Source organism: Carcharodon carcharias, chromosome 15, assembly GCF_017639515.1.
Source record: "Carcharodon carcharias isolate sCarCar2 chromosome 15, sCarCar2.pri, whole genome shotgun sequence".
Classification (NCBI taxonomy): domain Eukaryota; kingdom Metazoa; phylum Chordata; class Chondrichthyes; order Lamniformes; family Lamnidae; genus Carcharodon; species Carcharodon carcharias.
In genome coordinates this window covers 109,038,303-109,054,276 of record NC_054481.1, presented here as the reverse complement: position 1 = coordinate 109,054,276, position 15,974 = coordinate 109,038,303, and the positions used below count along the sequence as shown (strand labels likewise).

The 15,974-nt window shown below is 42.5% G+C and overlaps 1 protein-coding gene across 10 annotated transcripts in view; it reads left to right on the top strand.

Annotated features, from left to right (window-relative positions):
* Nucleotides 1-15,974, top strand: part of ubr4 (ubiquitin protein ligase E3 component n-recognin 4) — a 183,920-nt gene that overhangs the window by 141,969 nt on the left and 25,977 nt on the right. For all 10 annotated transcript variants that reach the window (XR_005945414.1, XM_041207463.1, XM_041207469.1 and 7 more), the window contains 5 exons: nucleotides 509-650; nucleotides 3,818-3,899; nucleotides 4,002-4,175; nucleotides 6,415-6,536; nucleotides 10,462-10,659. Coding sequence is in view for 9 of the 10 variants with exons in the window: in XM_041207463.1 (XP_041063397.1) it covers nucleotides 509-650; nucleotides 3,818-3,899; nucleotides 4,002-4,175; nucleotides 6,415-6,536; nucleotides 10,462-10,659 (718 nt within the window). In the remaining variant the exon portion in view is untranslated. The remainder of the gene's footprint in view (nucleotides 1-508; nucleotides 651-3,817; nucleotides 3,900-4,001; nucleotides 4,176-6,414; nucleotides 6,537-10,461; nucleotides 10,660-15,974) is intronic.

Genomic DNA, 15,974 nt, shown 5'->3' with positions numbered 1-15,974 from the left:
GAAAATACATAGGTTGTGGCAGCATCTGTGGGGAGAAGCGTAACATTTCAAGCCTGTAACCTTTCATCAGAGATGTCATCGATTTTGAACAAGGGGTGGGTGGGACAAGGATAAAAGGAAGATGTGAGAGGGTGAAAGTCAAAAGATAGTGATTTATCAAAGAGTTAGTCTTCCAGGGCCAAAGGGAATGGTGATGGGGCAAGAAAAACAAAATGGAACTGAGATTATAGTTTGAAATTGTTGAACTCAATATTGAATCTGGAAAGCAGTGTTCTTTTACAGCTCTGTTACAGACAGCAGGATGAGGGGAGTGACTTCAAGCAGGCCTGAGGGCTGCTGTGGAGTCACCTAACCCCAAGAAAACACACCACAGACTAGGAATGTGGTCTTGCACTAATGCAAACTCCATTTGCCAATCAGTGAGCAACCTTAGCTACTCATTGTCTTCTACTTCTACTCCACTAAAATGGTACTTTAAGATTTCAACCTTCTGTTTTTGTATTGCCAGTTACCTGGATGAGCTGAGTGTTGCCGGTGAGTGTGCAGCTGAGTACCTTGCACTCTATCAGAAACTCATCAAACCAGCTCATTGGAAGATCTACTTGGCAGCTCGGGGAGTGCTGCCATACATTGGAAACCTAATCACAAAGGTCTGTGTTTGCTTCCATTCCAAAACCAGTCAGAAAAATCTCAGGTGGCAGTTCTTTTCCATAACATTATGTCATGATTGGCACAGCCATCTGTCCCCATTATGTTTAATTTCTCAATTAATTGGCTTCTGCCCAAAATTCTGAGCAAGGAAATGTTTACCAAGTTTCTGTTTTCTATCTGATTCCCACAGTAATTCCAGTCAGATAGTCTTTTCTTTTATAAAAACAAAAAAACTGCGGATGCTGGAAATCTAAAACAAAAACAGAATTACCTGGAAAAACTCAGCAGGTCTGGCAGCATCGATGCTGCCAGACCTGCTGAGTTTTTCCAGGTAATTCTGTTTTTGTTTTAGTCTTTTCTTTTGTTGTGTGTCTTGTTGGTATTAGCTGGTTGGTATTAACTGCCAAACTAATTACTAGTTAATCCCCTTGAGAGTCGGTTGCATTGTTTGGGTTCGTTAGCTCCTAGACAGGTTTAGCAACAGATGTGCACTACCAATATAGTGACAACACTAGATCAGTTGTAACAGGCAGGGTGACATTTCAGAGTTGTCATTATGCTATTTGTACATGTCTGAAGAGTCGGGATATGAGCTGTAGTTCTGGGAGTGGTAGATAAGTGGGTGATTGAAAACAAAAACAGAATTACCTGGAAAAACTCAGCAGGTCTGGCAACATCGGCGGAGAAGAAAGGAGTTGACGTTTCGAGTCCTCATGACCCTTCGACAGAACTTGAGTTCGAGTCCAAGAAAGAGTTGAAATATAAGCTGGTTTAAGATGTGTGGGGTGGGGGGGGCGGAGAGAGAGAGAGAGCGAGAAGTAGAGGGGGGGTGTGGTTGTAGGGACAAACAAGCAGTGATAGAAGCAGATCATCAAAAGATGTCAACAACAATAGAACAAAAGAACACATATGTGTTAAAGTTGGTGATATTATCTAAACGAATGTGCTAATTAAGAATGGATGGTAGGGCACTCAAGGTATAGCTCTAGTGGGGGTGGAGGGAGCATAAAAGATTTTAAAATATTTAAAAATAATGGAAATAGTTGGGAAAAGAAAAATCTATATAATTTATTGGAAAAAAAAAGGAAGGAGGAAACAAAGGGGGTGGGGATGGAGGAGGGAGCTCAAGACCTAAAGTTGTTGAATTCAATATTCAGTCCGGAAGGTTGTAAAGTGCCTAGTCGGAAGATGAGGTTTTGTTCCTCCAGTTTGCGTTGGGCTTCACTGGAACAATGCAGCAAGCCAAGGACAGACATGTGGGCAAGAGAGCAGGGTAGAGTGTTAAAATGGCGAGCGACAGGGAGGTTTGGGTCATTCTTGCGGACAGACCACAGGTGTTCTGCAAAGCGGTCACCCAGTTTACGTTTGGTCTCTCCAATGTAGAGGAGACCACTTTGGGAGCAACGAATGCAGTAGACTAAGTTGGGGGAAATGCAAGTGAAATGCTGCTTCACTTGAAAGGAGTGTTTGGGCCCTTGGACGGTGAGGAGAGAGGAAGTGAAGGGGCAGGTGTTGCATCTTTTGCGTGGGCATGGGGTGGTGCCACAGGAGGGGGTTGAGGAGTAGGGGATGATGGAGGAGTGGACCAGGGTGTCCCGGAGGGAGCGATCCCTATGGAATGCCGATAGTGGGGGTGAAGGGAAGATGTGTTTGGTGGTGGCATCATGCTGGAGTTGGCGGAAATGGCGGAGGATGATCCTTTGAATGCGGAGGCTGGTGGGGTGATAAGTGAGGACAAGGGGGACCCTATCATGTTTCTGGGAGGGAGGAGAAGGCGTGAGGGCGATGCTGCCAGACCTGCTGAGTTTTTCCAGGTAATTCTGTTTTTGTTTTGGATTTCCAGCATCTGCATTTGTTTTGTTTTTATAAGTGGGTGATTGATCTTATAGGGATTGGGTTACTTGAATCTACCTTCCATTGCTTTAGGGCAGCTATTTATTGGAAAACTGTTGTTAGGAAGGCCTGTGATAGGGTGACACTACCCTCACTGAAATGCCAGTCTTGTTACAGAAGCAATGAACGCCTTCAAAGGGCTAAGTCCTAGTTATCAGAATTTTCCTGTTCAAGTACTGTGGGAACAGAATTTGCTGTAACTTCATTACATTTTTAAAGCACATAAAGCTATGTGACTAAGTTAGTGTGAAATAGAACTGCCAGGAATTTTAAATACTATGTGTTCTCCCTGCTTAACTGAGCAAAACTGTATTGTCTGTGATATTCTTTTAATCATGAATCTCCATTAACTTTAAAGGAAGCTAAATCTTACCATTGGAAATAAAAACAAGAAACGCTGGAACTACTCATGTCTGTCAAACAGCATCTGTAGAAAGAGAAATAAAGTTAACATACCAGGCCAGAGACCTTTCCTCAGAACTTCAGGGTCATTCTTTTCATTGTATTGCTTGTTTCCCCTGACTTGGTGTAAATCTAATTTTCTGTCCCAATCAAAATTTCTCAAACATTTAGGAGGTAGTTTGTACATATTAGGATCATTGACATTAATACTTGGCCAATATTCTGTACCCTTAAGATTTTTGAATGCTTACTTTTTCATAATTATATATTTTATCACATTCTTTATAGGACAAGAGGCAATAGTGACTGAGACAAACCTAAGTCCACAAAACCTTGAGATTCTCATTCAGGAGTACAGCAGGAATCCTGTTAAGAGCAGGAATCCTGTTAAGAGAAGGAGCAATAGGGCTTGTCCAATTGCTTAGCAAGTTAGCCTAGCACATTATTGAACACGTTCTCACATTCCATCCTTTATTTCTGTCGAGTTAACTGGTTTCAGCCAGAGTGACTACAGTTACTGTCAATGCTCCTGTTAATGGAGGGGGGAAAGGTACCCCAGCTCCTTATACTCCTGATTCCTATTCACTGACTCCTATTAGAAAATGCATGTGTAGATGTCAAGTGAGGACAGAATTGGGCTCAGCTGTGATGACCTCCATTGTGCAATAGCCACATTGTAAAGGCACTGTGATGAAAACTGGTCATTTGAATGAGGTGCAAGAAAGTGGCCAGGGCCTGTGCCATTGAAGGTGCTGGTGTTTCCATGAGAACAAAGGAGAGAATGGCAGTCTTTTAATTACTGTATCATCTTTGCCTGCTGTGTCTGAATTCTTCAGTTATAATGCTCCTGTCACCTGAATTGTGTTTTTAGGAAATTGCCCATTTACTGGCATTAGAGGAGGCAACACTCAGCACTGACCTTCAGCAGGGATATGCATTAAAAAGCCTGACAGGTGAGGTGTACATTGTGTTACAGAGCAGGGTTGAACACTAACCTACCAATAGGTGGATAGTCATGTATTTTATATACTCACTGTTTTGCTACCTTGTTTCAGCACTGCTTTCATCTTTTGTGGAAGTGGAATCAATAAAGCGTCACTTCAAGAGTCGCTTGGTGGGCACAGTGCTGAATGGCTACTTGTGTCTGCGAAAACTTGTGGTTCAGCGAACAAAACTGATTGATGAGACGCAAGACATGTTACTGGAGATGTTGGAGGACATGACAACAGGTAATAAATAGCACAGGCACACTCAAACTTAAAGTTGAGCTCTATCCTCATTTAAAGAGGAATCAAAGTTTAGTACTTTTGTAAGACAATGCTCCCTGTCTGTGTGTCTCTCTCTGGTTTAAAAATATAGCGTATTCCACCTAATAGAGCATAATTTCTTTCAGTTAGTTTGGATGTCTGCTCTGATAATCCAAGTTATAGTGCATGCCATGTGTTAGCTGTGGCCTAGTGGGTAGAACAGTTGCTATTGAGTCAGAAAGTTGTGGGTTCAAGTCTCATTCCAGGAATTTGAACACCTAATCTAGTCTGGCAACTCGCAGTTGCAGTTCTGAGGGAGTGCTACACAGTCAGAAGTGTGCCGTCTTTTGGATGAGATGTTAAACCGAGGTCCCATCGACCCCCTCGTGCCATTTGAAGAGTTAGAGAGTTTTCCCAGTAGCTTATCCCTCAATCAGCTTCACTAAAAACAGTTTGTCTGGCCATTGCCAAATTACTGCTTGTGCAATCATGCTGAGTATAAATTGGCTGCTGCCTTTTCTGCATTACAGACAGTGACTACATTTAAGTGATTTGGGACATCCTGAAGTTGTGAAAGGCATGATATAAATGCAGGTTCATTCTTTATGATGTTACCCCTAGGATCTTGGAATATTGTTACATGGAAGGCAGCCGTTTGGCCCATTGTGCCTGTATTAGTTCTCTCAAACAGCTCTTCCAATCTTCAGAAGCCTATATACTTTTGAAGACCTGTATCAGACCTCTTCAGCATTTTTCTGAAGAGCTTCAGTTTGTCAAGTCTCTCCTCAGAATTAAAGCCCCTCATCCTTGGTGTCACCTTAGTGGAGTACTCCATAACCATGACACCATCCTAAAGTAGTTCACCCAAAACTGGACACAATATTCTAATCATTTTGAATTAGTTTAGCAAATTGCACTTGGTTTCTTCATCTAACTCGTTAATATAAATTGTAAGTAGCTGAGGCCCCAGCACTGATCCTTGTAGCACCCCGTCAGTGACAATCTGTCAACCTGAAAGTGACCTGTTTAATTGGTGCTGTTTTCTATCCTTTAACCAATCCTCTATCCATGTAAGTATAATACCCCAACCCCATCTGGCCTTATCTTGTGCATGAATTTTTTATATGGCACCTTATTGAATGCATTTGAAAATCCAACTACAAAGCATCTGCTAGTTTCCTGTTACCTATCATGCTGATTATGTCTTCAAAAAACTCTTAGTCAAACACTATTTCCCTTTCATAAAACCATACTGACTCTACCTAATTTCATTGTGATTTTCTAAGTGCCCTGTTACCACTTCCTTAATAATGGATTCCAGCATTTTCTTAATGATTAACTGGCCTGTAGTTCCCTATTTTCTCTCTCCTTCCTTTCTTGAATAGCAGTGGTACATTAGCATCTGCCAATCCATTGGGACCATTCCAGAATCTAGGATTTGGAAGATCACAGCCAGTGCACCTGCTATTTCTGCAGCCACCATTTTAATAATCTTGGGATGTTGGCCATTGGGTCAGCTTTCAGTCCCATTAACTTCTCCAGTATTTTTCTTTACTAATAATTGCAAATATGAATAAATTCCTAATTCATTAGGCCTTTGATTCCCCAATGTTCTGGTGTTTTTGTGGCTATGACTGTGAAGACAGAACTACTTTTTTAACATCCTTGTAATTTCCTTATTCTCTATTATAATTACTCCTATCCAGTTTTGCTACTGTCTGTAGAAGCTCCTACAATCTGTTTTTATATTTCTGGCTAGTTCACCCTCGATCTATTTTCTCTATCTATCAAAATTTTAGTCATCTTTTGCTGATATCTAGAACTTCCCAATCCTCAGTCTTATGACTCTTGGCAATATTATAAACTTCTTTTAATGTAATAATATCCTAAACCTGTGTAGTTAGCCACAGCTGGATCTTTTTTACTTATGGCATTTCTGATTCTCAATTTAGCAAGGTAGATGAAGGGAGCAGTGGATGTAGTACATGTGGATTTTTAGAAGGCATTTGATAAGGTGCCATGCAGGAGTTGTCACACAAGATTAGAGTTCATGGGATTGAGAGTAGAGTGTGAATAAATGGGTTGTTTAGGATGGCAGGATTTACAGGGTAGGCTGGTGTGCTTAAAGCTCTGTGAAAATTCGAGCCTGATTGTTTCTCTCAGGAGTGAAGAAGATGTCTGTTTTTGTACTGATCAAATTCTAACCCCCACTCTTCTGTAGGTACAGAGTCTGAAACAAAGGCATTCATGGCTGTCTGTATTGAAACTGCTAAACGATACAGTCTTGATGATTACCGAACGCCAGTCTTCATCTTCGAGAGGCTGTGCAGCATCATCTACCCGGTAAGTACAAAGGAAGCATGAGAGTATATGGATTTGTACATTGGGCTAACCATCTAGCCTATAGAGAAATTATATACAAACAGTTCGGTCAGAAACCATATCTCATTGAAGGTTAAGGTTCTACAAGACTAATGACTGTATAAGTGAGCCACATTAAAGCAAAATATAAGAGAAAACTCTTACTCAGTGCTGAGTTCTTTCTGTTTAAATCACCATTATGCCAACAGTAGGATGACCACACTAATGGGGACCGCACCAACTCTATACCTTTGTTCTTGGGCTGAGGGTGGTATTGTCAAGTTTGCATTTATTGCCCATTTCCAGTTTCCTGCCCCTAGATTTGGGAAATTGCATGTCAATCAATAATGCCCTGGTTTTGACTTCCATGAATGGTGTTAATTTTTCAAATAATTCTGTATTTTCATTTTCCAAGTTATTAAAAAATTAATTTACATTTACACATAGTTAATGCTTCGAGTCCATATGACTCTTCATCAGAACTGTGGAAAAAATAGAAATGAGGTGAAATATAAGCTGTTTGAGGGGAGTGGGACAGGTAGAGCTGGATAGAGGGCCAGTGATAGGTGGAAGCAAAGAAGAGATTGCCAAGGATGTCATAGACAAAAGGACAGAGGGGTGTTGACGGTGGTGTTATTAGCTAAGAAATGTGCTAGTGGTGACATTAGGTAGAAAGCAGGACGAGCAAGTGACAGATAGCCCTAGTAGAGGTGAGGTGGGGAGAAGGGATCTAAATAGGCTAAAAGGTGGAGATGAAACAATGGATGGGAATACGTTTAAAAATAATGGAATTGGTGGGAAAAGAAAAATATCTTTTCCCACCTATTTCCATTATTTTTAAATGTATTCCCATCCATTGTTTCATCTTCACCTTTTAGCCTATTTCGATCCCTTCCCACCCACCCACCGCCTCTAGGGCCATCTGTCACTTGCTCGTCCTGCTTTCTACCCTTAATGTCACCACTAGCACATTTCTTAGCTAATAACACCACCGTCAACACCCCTTTGTCCTTTTGTCTATGACATCCTTGGCAATCTCTTCTTTGCCTCTACCTATCACTGGTCCTCTATCCAGCTCTACCTGTCCCACCCCTCTCAACCAGCTTATATTTCACCTCATTTCTATTTTTCCTCAGTTCTGATGAAGAGTCATATGGACTTGAAACGTTAACTGTTTTCTTCTCTGCAGATGCTGTCAGACCTGCTGAGTTTTTCCAGGTATTTTTATTTTTATTTTTATTTTTTTGTTTCAGATTTCCAGAATCCGCAGTTTTTTGCTTTTACGTTCACACATCTTCATTGAAATTTGTAACATATAATTGAGATATTTCTGCCATATCAAGTTGCCCCTGCAGTGGCACTGATGGTTAAACTAGTGTGTAACTGAGCAACAAATACCAGAAGAATCCAGCAACATTTATGTTTCACCTTTAGTATAGAAAGAAGTCCCAAGTCCTTCATAAAAACTTAGGGGAGAGAATGGATCCTCAGTTAAAGAAGAGAGTAGAAGGAGTGACTTTGTTCAATCAAGGTGGCTTTTGAAGTGAAGTTTTAAAGGAGGCAAGGGAACTAACTGGAGGCTGTTTAAGGAAAGAATTTCAGAGCATAGCACCTAAATGGCCAAAGGCTTGGTTACCAATGATGGGTCAAAGGGAGAGGGAATGTAAAAGAGTTTGTGGGGTGAAGCATGTGTAGTGTTGGAAGAGATTAACAGGAGTAAGGAGGAGCAAGGCCATGGGGAGCTTGAGATTCAGGTGGAGACGGTACTAATATGGACAAGTAGGTGGTCTGTGACCGAGCAGATGGAATCAGAGGCTCAGCTTACCGTTGAATAGAACACTGAGGTTACTAAAGGTCTGGTTCAGGCTTAGATAATGGTCAGAGATAATGGTGGGGTGTTGAGACAGAGGTTCATTACTAGACTGGAAGGGAGATAAATTACATAGTAGGAGTGCTCACTCGGCCTTTCAAGCCTGTACTGCCTTTCAATGAGATCACGACTGATGTGATTGTAATCTCAAATCCACATTCCAACCTACCCCCGATAATCTTTCACCCCCTTGGTTATCAAGAATCTAATATGCCTTAAAAATATTCAAAGACTCTGCTTCCACTGCCTTTTGAGGAAGAGAGTTCCAAAGACACTCAACCCTGAGAGAAAAAATTTCTCCTCATCTCTGTCCTAAATGGGCGACCCCTTATTTTCAAACAGTGGCCCTTAGTACTAAATTCTCCCACAAGAGGAAACATCCTCTCCACATCGACTGTGTCAAGACCCCTCAGGATCTTATGTTTCAATGAAGTCACCTCTTATTCTTCTAAACTCCAGCGGATACAAGCCTAGCCTGTCCAACCTTTGCCTCATAGGACAACCCACCCAATCCAGATATGAGTTTAGCAAGCCTCCTCTGACTGCTTCCAACATATTTACATCCTTCCTTAGATAAGGAGACCAATATTGTAGACAGTACCCCAGATGTGGTACCTGAAGCATAACCTCTCTACTTTTGCATTCAATTCTCCTCAGGATAAATAGTAACATTATATTAGCTTTCCTAATTACTTGCTGTACCTGCATACTGGACTTTTGCGATTTATGCATGAGGACCCCTAGATCCCTCTGCTTCTCAGAGCTCTGCAATCTCTCATTTAGATATTATGCTTTTTTATTTTTCTTGTCAAAATGGACAATTTCACACTTTCCCACATTCCATTTGCTAGATCTTTGCCCACTCACTCAGCCAATCTATATCCCTTTGTAGCCTCTTCTTCACATTTTACTATCCTACCTATCTTTGTGTCATCAGCAAATTTAGCAACCATACCTTCAGTTCTTCCAAGTCATTTATATAAATTGTAAAAAGTTGAGGCCCCAGCACTGATCCCTGTGGCACACCACTCATTACATCTTGCCAACCAGAAAAGACCCATTTATGCCTGCCCTCTGTTTCCTTTTAGCTAGACCACCTTCTTTCCATGCCAATATGTTACCCCCTACACTATGAGCTTTTATTTTTTGCAATAACCTTTGATGTGGCACCTTATCAAATGTCTTCTGGAAATCTAAATACAGTACATCCAGCAGTTCCCTTTTATCCATAGCGTATGTTACTTGTTCAGAGAACTCCAATAAATTGGTTAAACATGATTTCCCTTTCACAAAACCATGTTGACTCTGCCTTAATTTTTCCAAGTGCCCAAGTAATAATGGCTTCTAACATTTTCCCTATGACAGATGTTAAGTTAACTGGCCTGTGGTTTCCTGCTTTCTGTCTATCTCCCTTTTTAAATAAAGGAGTTACATTCACTATTTTCAAATTTAATGGAACCTTCCCCAAATCTCAGGAATTTTAGAAAATTAATACCAATGCATCAAGTGTCTCACTAGCCACTTCTTTCAAGACCCTAGGGTGAAGCCCATCAGAACCCGGGGACTTGTTGCTGGGGAGCCCACAACTCCAATAATTTTCTCAATACCACTTCCCTGGTGATTGTAATTTTCTCGAGTTCCTCCCTCCCTTCCATTTCCTGATTTACAGCTATTCCTGGGATATTACTTGTATCTTCTATATGGATGTTCAATTCATCTGTCATCTCCTTATTTTCCATTATTAATTCCCCAGACTCACTTTTTATAGGTCCAACGCGTACTTTGTTAATTTTTTTTAAAAATCAGCGGAGGGAGCTTTTGGGTTGAAGAGCAGAGGGGAAGTAGCTGAATGATGATAGAGAAATGCTGTTGTAATATTCATGTGGGTGGATATGCAGCAACTTTCCTCACTAAATAATTCTATGAGTGAGATGTTCAATGCTGATAAAACGAAGGTAAAGATGTAAGATCTCCATCCACAGTATTTTGCTTTTTTTAAAGTAAACACCTTTGCTAATAGATCTGCTCTCTTGGCAGGAGGAAAATGAAGTGACAGAGTTCTTTGTGACATTGGAAAAAGATCCACAGCAAGAAGATTTCCTACAGGGCAGGATGCCAGGAAATCCTTACAGCAGCAATGAACCGGGAATTGGACCACTCATGAGAGACATTAAGAATAAGATTTGTCAGGATTGTGACCTTGTAGCACTGCTAGAAGATGACAGTGGGATGGAGGTATGAACCAATAGAGAAAGAAACAGCAACAAAATGGTGCCCTAGTTCCAAGAAAATTCTCATTAATAACTTGAAACCCCAGACTTAAATTGAAGGTTGCAATCTTTATTCCTTTTTACATTTGTGCTCGCGATGTGGGTACAGCTGAATTTATTGTCCATGCTGAATTGCCCAAGGAGATGATGATGACCCACTTTGAACTGCTGCAGCCCATAAAAGTGTTATGTGGAGAATTCCAGGATACTGACTCAGTGACAATAAAGGAATGGTGATGTTTTTCCAAGTCAGAATGGCATGCAACCAGGAGGTAGTGGTGTCCCCATATTGTTGCTGTTGATCTCCTTGATGATGGAGTAGCTGGCAGAGTGCTGCTGTTGAATTAGCTTTTTAATATTTCAGTGTTTCAATTACTTCAACTTCATTACTTTGTTCAAGAACTAAAGTAGCTGCTGGTGCTGATGGTTTTTTGTTCTCCCCCACATCACACCACCTAGTTTTGAACAAGTTCTTGTCTTTTTTTGCTCCCATTCTAAGAAATGTCTGGCTGAGATTGTAGACTGCTGTGTAGTCGCCATTGACCAGAAGCTTAACTGGATCAACCATGTAAGTACTGTGGCTACAAGAATAGGTCAAGATGTTGGGAATTCTTCAGTGAGTAATTCACCTCCTGGTTCCTCAAAAACTTTCCACCATCTGCAAGGCACCAATTAGGAATATAATGAAATACTCCCCACTTACCTGCATGAGTGCAGATCCAATAACACTCAAGAATGTGGACACCATTCAGGAAAAACAAGCCTGTTCGATTGGCATCCCATCTGCCACCTTATACATCTACTCCCTCCACCACAGGCACATAGTGACTGCAGGGTGTACCATATCCAAGATGCAATGCAGCAACTCTCCAAGGTTCCTTTGACAGCATCTTGGAAACCTGCGACATCTACTGCCCAGAAAAACAAGGGCAACAGTAGCATAGGAACACCACCACCTGCACATCCCTCTTCAAGTCGTGCGCTATCCTGACTTGGAAATAAATCACAGCTCCTCCACTGTCACTCGGTCAAAATCCTGAAACTCTCAGCCTATTAGCTCTGTGGGCATATCTACACCCCACGGCCTGCAGTGATTCAAGAAGGTGGCTTATCAACGCTTCCTCGAGGGAAATTAGGGATGGGCAATAATTGTTGTGTTTGCCAACAACGCCCACACCCTATGAATGATTTTAAAAATGTGGGGTGCTCTCACTTCCTGCCAATCAAATGACAAATTCCACCTCCAGATTAATTTTAGCTAGGTTTACTTTTGACAAGTAATATTCTCAATCAGTTTGAACCAATTTATAAAATTTGTTGTAAATGTTTGGTTGGGTGAATAACAAATAGGAGCAGGAGAAGACCATACAGCCTGTGAGCCTACTCTGCCATTCAGTATGATCATGGCTGACCTTGGGCTTCAACTCCACTTTCCAGCCCACTCCCCATACCCCTTAATTCCTTGAAAGACCAAAAATCTGTCCATCTCAGCCTTAAACATATTCAATGATGGCGCATCTACAACTCTTTTGGGGTAGAGAATTCCAAAGGTTCACAACCCTTTGAAGAAATTTCTCCTCATCTCAGTCCTAAATGATAAATGTCTCAGTATCCACCCTGACAAGCCCCTTCATAATCTTGAATGTTTTGATGAGATCACCTCTCATTCTTATAAACTCGAATATTATAGACCCAATTTACTCAATCTCTCATCATAGGGCAACCTCTCACCCCAGAGACCAATCAAGCAAATCTTTGTTGTACTGCCTCCAACGCAAGTGTGCCCTTCCTTAAAAATGGAGACCAAAATTGCACACACTATTCCAGGTGTGGTCATACAAAAAACCTGAACAATTGTAGCAAGACTTCCTTATTCCTGTACTATAACTCCCTCGCAATAACGACCAACATGTCATTTGCTTCTGCTTGGTGTACCTGCAAGTTAATTTTTTGCGTTCCTTGTACAAGTACACCCAAGTCTCTCTGAACATCAATATTTACGAGTTTCACACCTTTTAAAAACATTCTACTTTTCTATTCTTTTGACCAAAGTGAATAACCTCACACTTCCCACATTATACTCCAACTCTCATCTTGTTGCTCACTCACATAACCTGTCTATATCTCTTTGCAGCCTCTTTGTGTCTTCTTCACGGCTTTCATTCCCATCTAGCTTTGCGTCACCAGCAAACTTGGACACATTAACTCTGTCTCTTTATCTAAATAATAGATTGTAAATAACTGAGGCCCCAGCACTGATCCTTGCAGAACTCTAGTAGTCACAGCCTGCCAATTTATTTATTCCTACTCTCTGCTTTCTGCCCATTAATCAGTCTTCTGTGTCAGGCTAACAGGCCTGTGGTTCTATTTTCTCTCTCCCTCCTATCTTGAATAGTGGTGTTACATTTGCTAACTTCCAATCTGTTGGGTCCATTTCAGAATCTAGGGAATTTTGAAAAACCATAGTTTACTGGATGCACTTTATCTGCAGCTATCTCTTTTAAGAACCCAAGGATATAGGCCATCAGGTCCTGAGGATTTGTCGGATTTTAGTCCCTTGAGTTTTTTCAATACCTTTTCTCTGCTGATTTTTTTTTCATTCACTCATGGGATGTGGTCTTCGCTGGCTGGGCCAGTATTTTTATTGCCCATCCCTAGTTGCCCTTGAGAAGGAGTGGTGAGCTGCCTTCTTGAACCGCTGCAGTCCATGTGGTGTAGACACACCCACAGTGCTGTTAGGTAGAGAGTTCCAGGATTTTGACCCAGTGACAGTGAAGGAACGGCAATATATTTCCAAGTCAGTATGATGAGTGACTTGGCGGGGAGCTTCCAGGTGGTAGCATCCCATCTATCAGCTGCCCTTGTCCTTCTACACGGTACTGGTTGTGGGTTTGGAAGGTGCTGTTCAAGGAGCCTCGGTGAATTTCTGCAATGCAACTTGTAGATAGTGCACACTGCTGCTACTGTACATCGGTGGTGGAGGGAGTGAATGTTTGTGGATATGGTGCCAATCAAGTGGGCTGCTTTGTCCTGGATGGTATCAAGCTTCTTGTGTTGTGGGAGCTGCGCTCATCTGGGCAAGTAGGGAGTATTCCATCACACTCCTGACTTATGCCTTGTAGATGGTGGACAGGCTTTGGGGAGTCACGAGGTGGGTTACTCATCGCACGATTCCTAACCTCTGACCTGCCCTTGTGGCCACAATATTTATATGGCTGGTCCAGTTCAGTTTTTGGTCAAGGGTAACCCCCAAATGTTGATAATGGGGGATTCAGTGATGGTAATGCCATTGAACATCAAGGGGCGATAGTAGGATTCTCTCTTGTTGGAGATGGTCATTGCCTGACACTTGTGTGGCATGAATATTATTTGCCACTTGTTAGCCCAAGCCTGGATATTGTCCAGGTCTTTCTGCATTTGGACATGGGACTGCTTCAGATCTGAGGAGTTGCGAATGGTGCTGAACATGTGCAATCATCAGCGAACGTCCCCATTCTGACCTTAGGATGGAAGGAAGGTCATTGATGAAGCAGCTGAAGATGGTTGAGCCGAGGACACGACCCTGAGGAACTCCTGCAGTGATGTCCTGAAGCTGAGATGACTGACTTCCAACAGCCACAACCATCATCCTTTGTGCTGGGTATGACTCCAGCCAGTGCAGAGCTTTCCCCCTGATGCCCATTGACTCCAGTTTTACAAGGGCTGCTTGATGCTACACTCTGTCAAATGCAGCCTTGATGTCAAGGGCAGGGACTCTCACCTCACCTCTGGAGTTCAGCTCTTTTGTCCATGTTTGAACCAAGGCTGCAATGAGGTCAGGACCTGAGTGGCCCTGGCGGAACCCAACCTGGGTGACAGTGAGCAGGTTATTGCTAAGCAAGTGCCGCTTGATAGCACTGTTGATGACCCCTTCCATTACTTTAATGATGGAGAGTAGACCGATGGGGTGGTAATTAGCCAGGTTGGACTTGTCCTGCTTTTTTTTAATATGTACAGGACAGACCTGGGCAATTTTCCACATAGCCTGGTAGACGCCAATGTTGCAGCTGTACTGGAATGGCTTGGCTAGGGGCGCAGCAATTTCTGGAGCACAAGTCTTCAGTACTATTGCCAGAATATTGTCAGGGCCCAAAGCCTTTGTAGTATCCAGTGCCTTCAGCCGTTTCTTGATATCACATATCACGAATGCACTTGGCTGAAGACTGGCATCTTTTGCCCTGATGTGCTGGACTCCTCCATCCTTGAGGATGGGGATATTTGTGGAGCCTCCTCCTCCAGTGAGTTGTTTAATTATACACCACCATTCACAACTGGATGTGGCAGAACTCCAGAGCTTAGATCTGACCTGTTGGTTGTGGGATCACTTAGCCCTGTCTATCATTTGCTGCTTATGCTGTTTGGCATGCAAGTAGTCTTGTGTTATAGCTTCGCCAGTTTGACACCTCATTTTAAGGTATGCCTGGCATGCCCTCATGCACTCTTCATTGAACCAAAGTTGATAGTAATGGTAGAGTTGGGGATATGCCAGGCAATGAGGTTACAGATTGTATTCGAGTACAATTCTGCTGCTGCTGATGGCCCATAGTACCTCATGGATGCCCAGTCTTGAGTTGCTAGATTTGTTCGAAAGCTATCCTATTTAGCACGATGGTAGTGCCACACAACACGATGGAGGGTATCCTCAATGTCAAGGCGGGAATTCGTCTCCATAATGACTGTGCGGCGGTCACTCCTACCAATGCTGTCATGGACAGATGCATCTGCTGCAGGCAGGTCGGTGAGGATGAGGTCAAGTATGTTTTTCCCTCTTGGTTCTCTCACAACCTTCCACAGACCCTGTCTAGCAGCTATGTCATTTAGGACTCATTCTCAGTCAGTAGTGATGCTACTGAGCCACTCTTGGTGATGGATATTAAATTCCCCCATCCAGAGTACCTTCTGCCTCCTTGCCATCCTCAGTGCTTCCTCCAAGCGGTGTTCAACATGAAGGTGTTCACTGATTCATCAGCTGAGGGAGAGCGGTACGTGGTAATCAGCAGGAGGTTTCCTTGCCCAAGTTTGACCTGATGCCTTGAGGCTTCATGAGTTCTAGAGTCGATGTTGAGAACTCCCAGGGCACCTCCCTCCTGACTGTATACCATTATGCCGCCACCTCTGCTGGGTCTGTCTTGCCGGTGGGACAGAACATAGCCAGGGATGGTGATGGGGCATTAGCTGTAAGGCATGATTCCATAAGGATGACTATGTCAGGCGCTGTTGCTTGACTAGTCTGTGAGACAG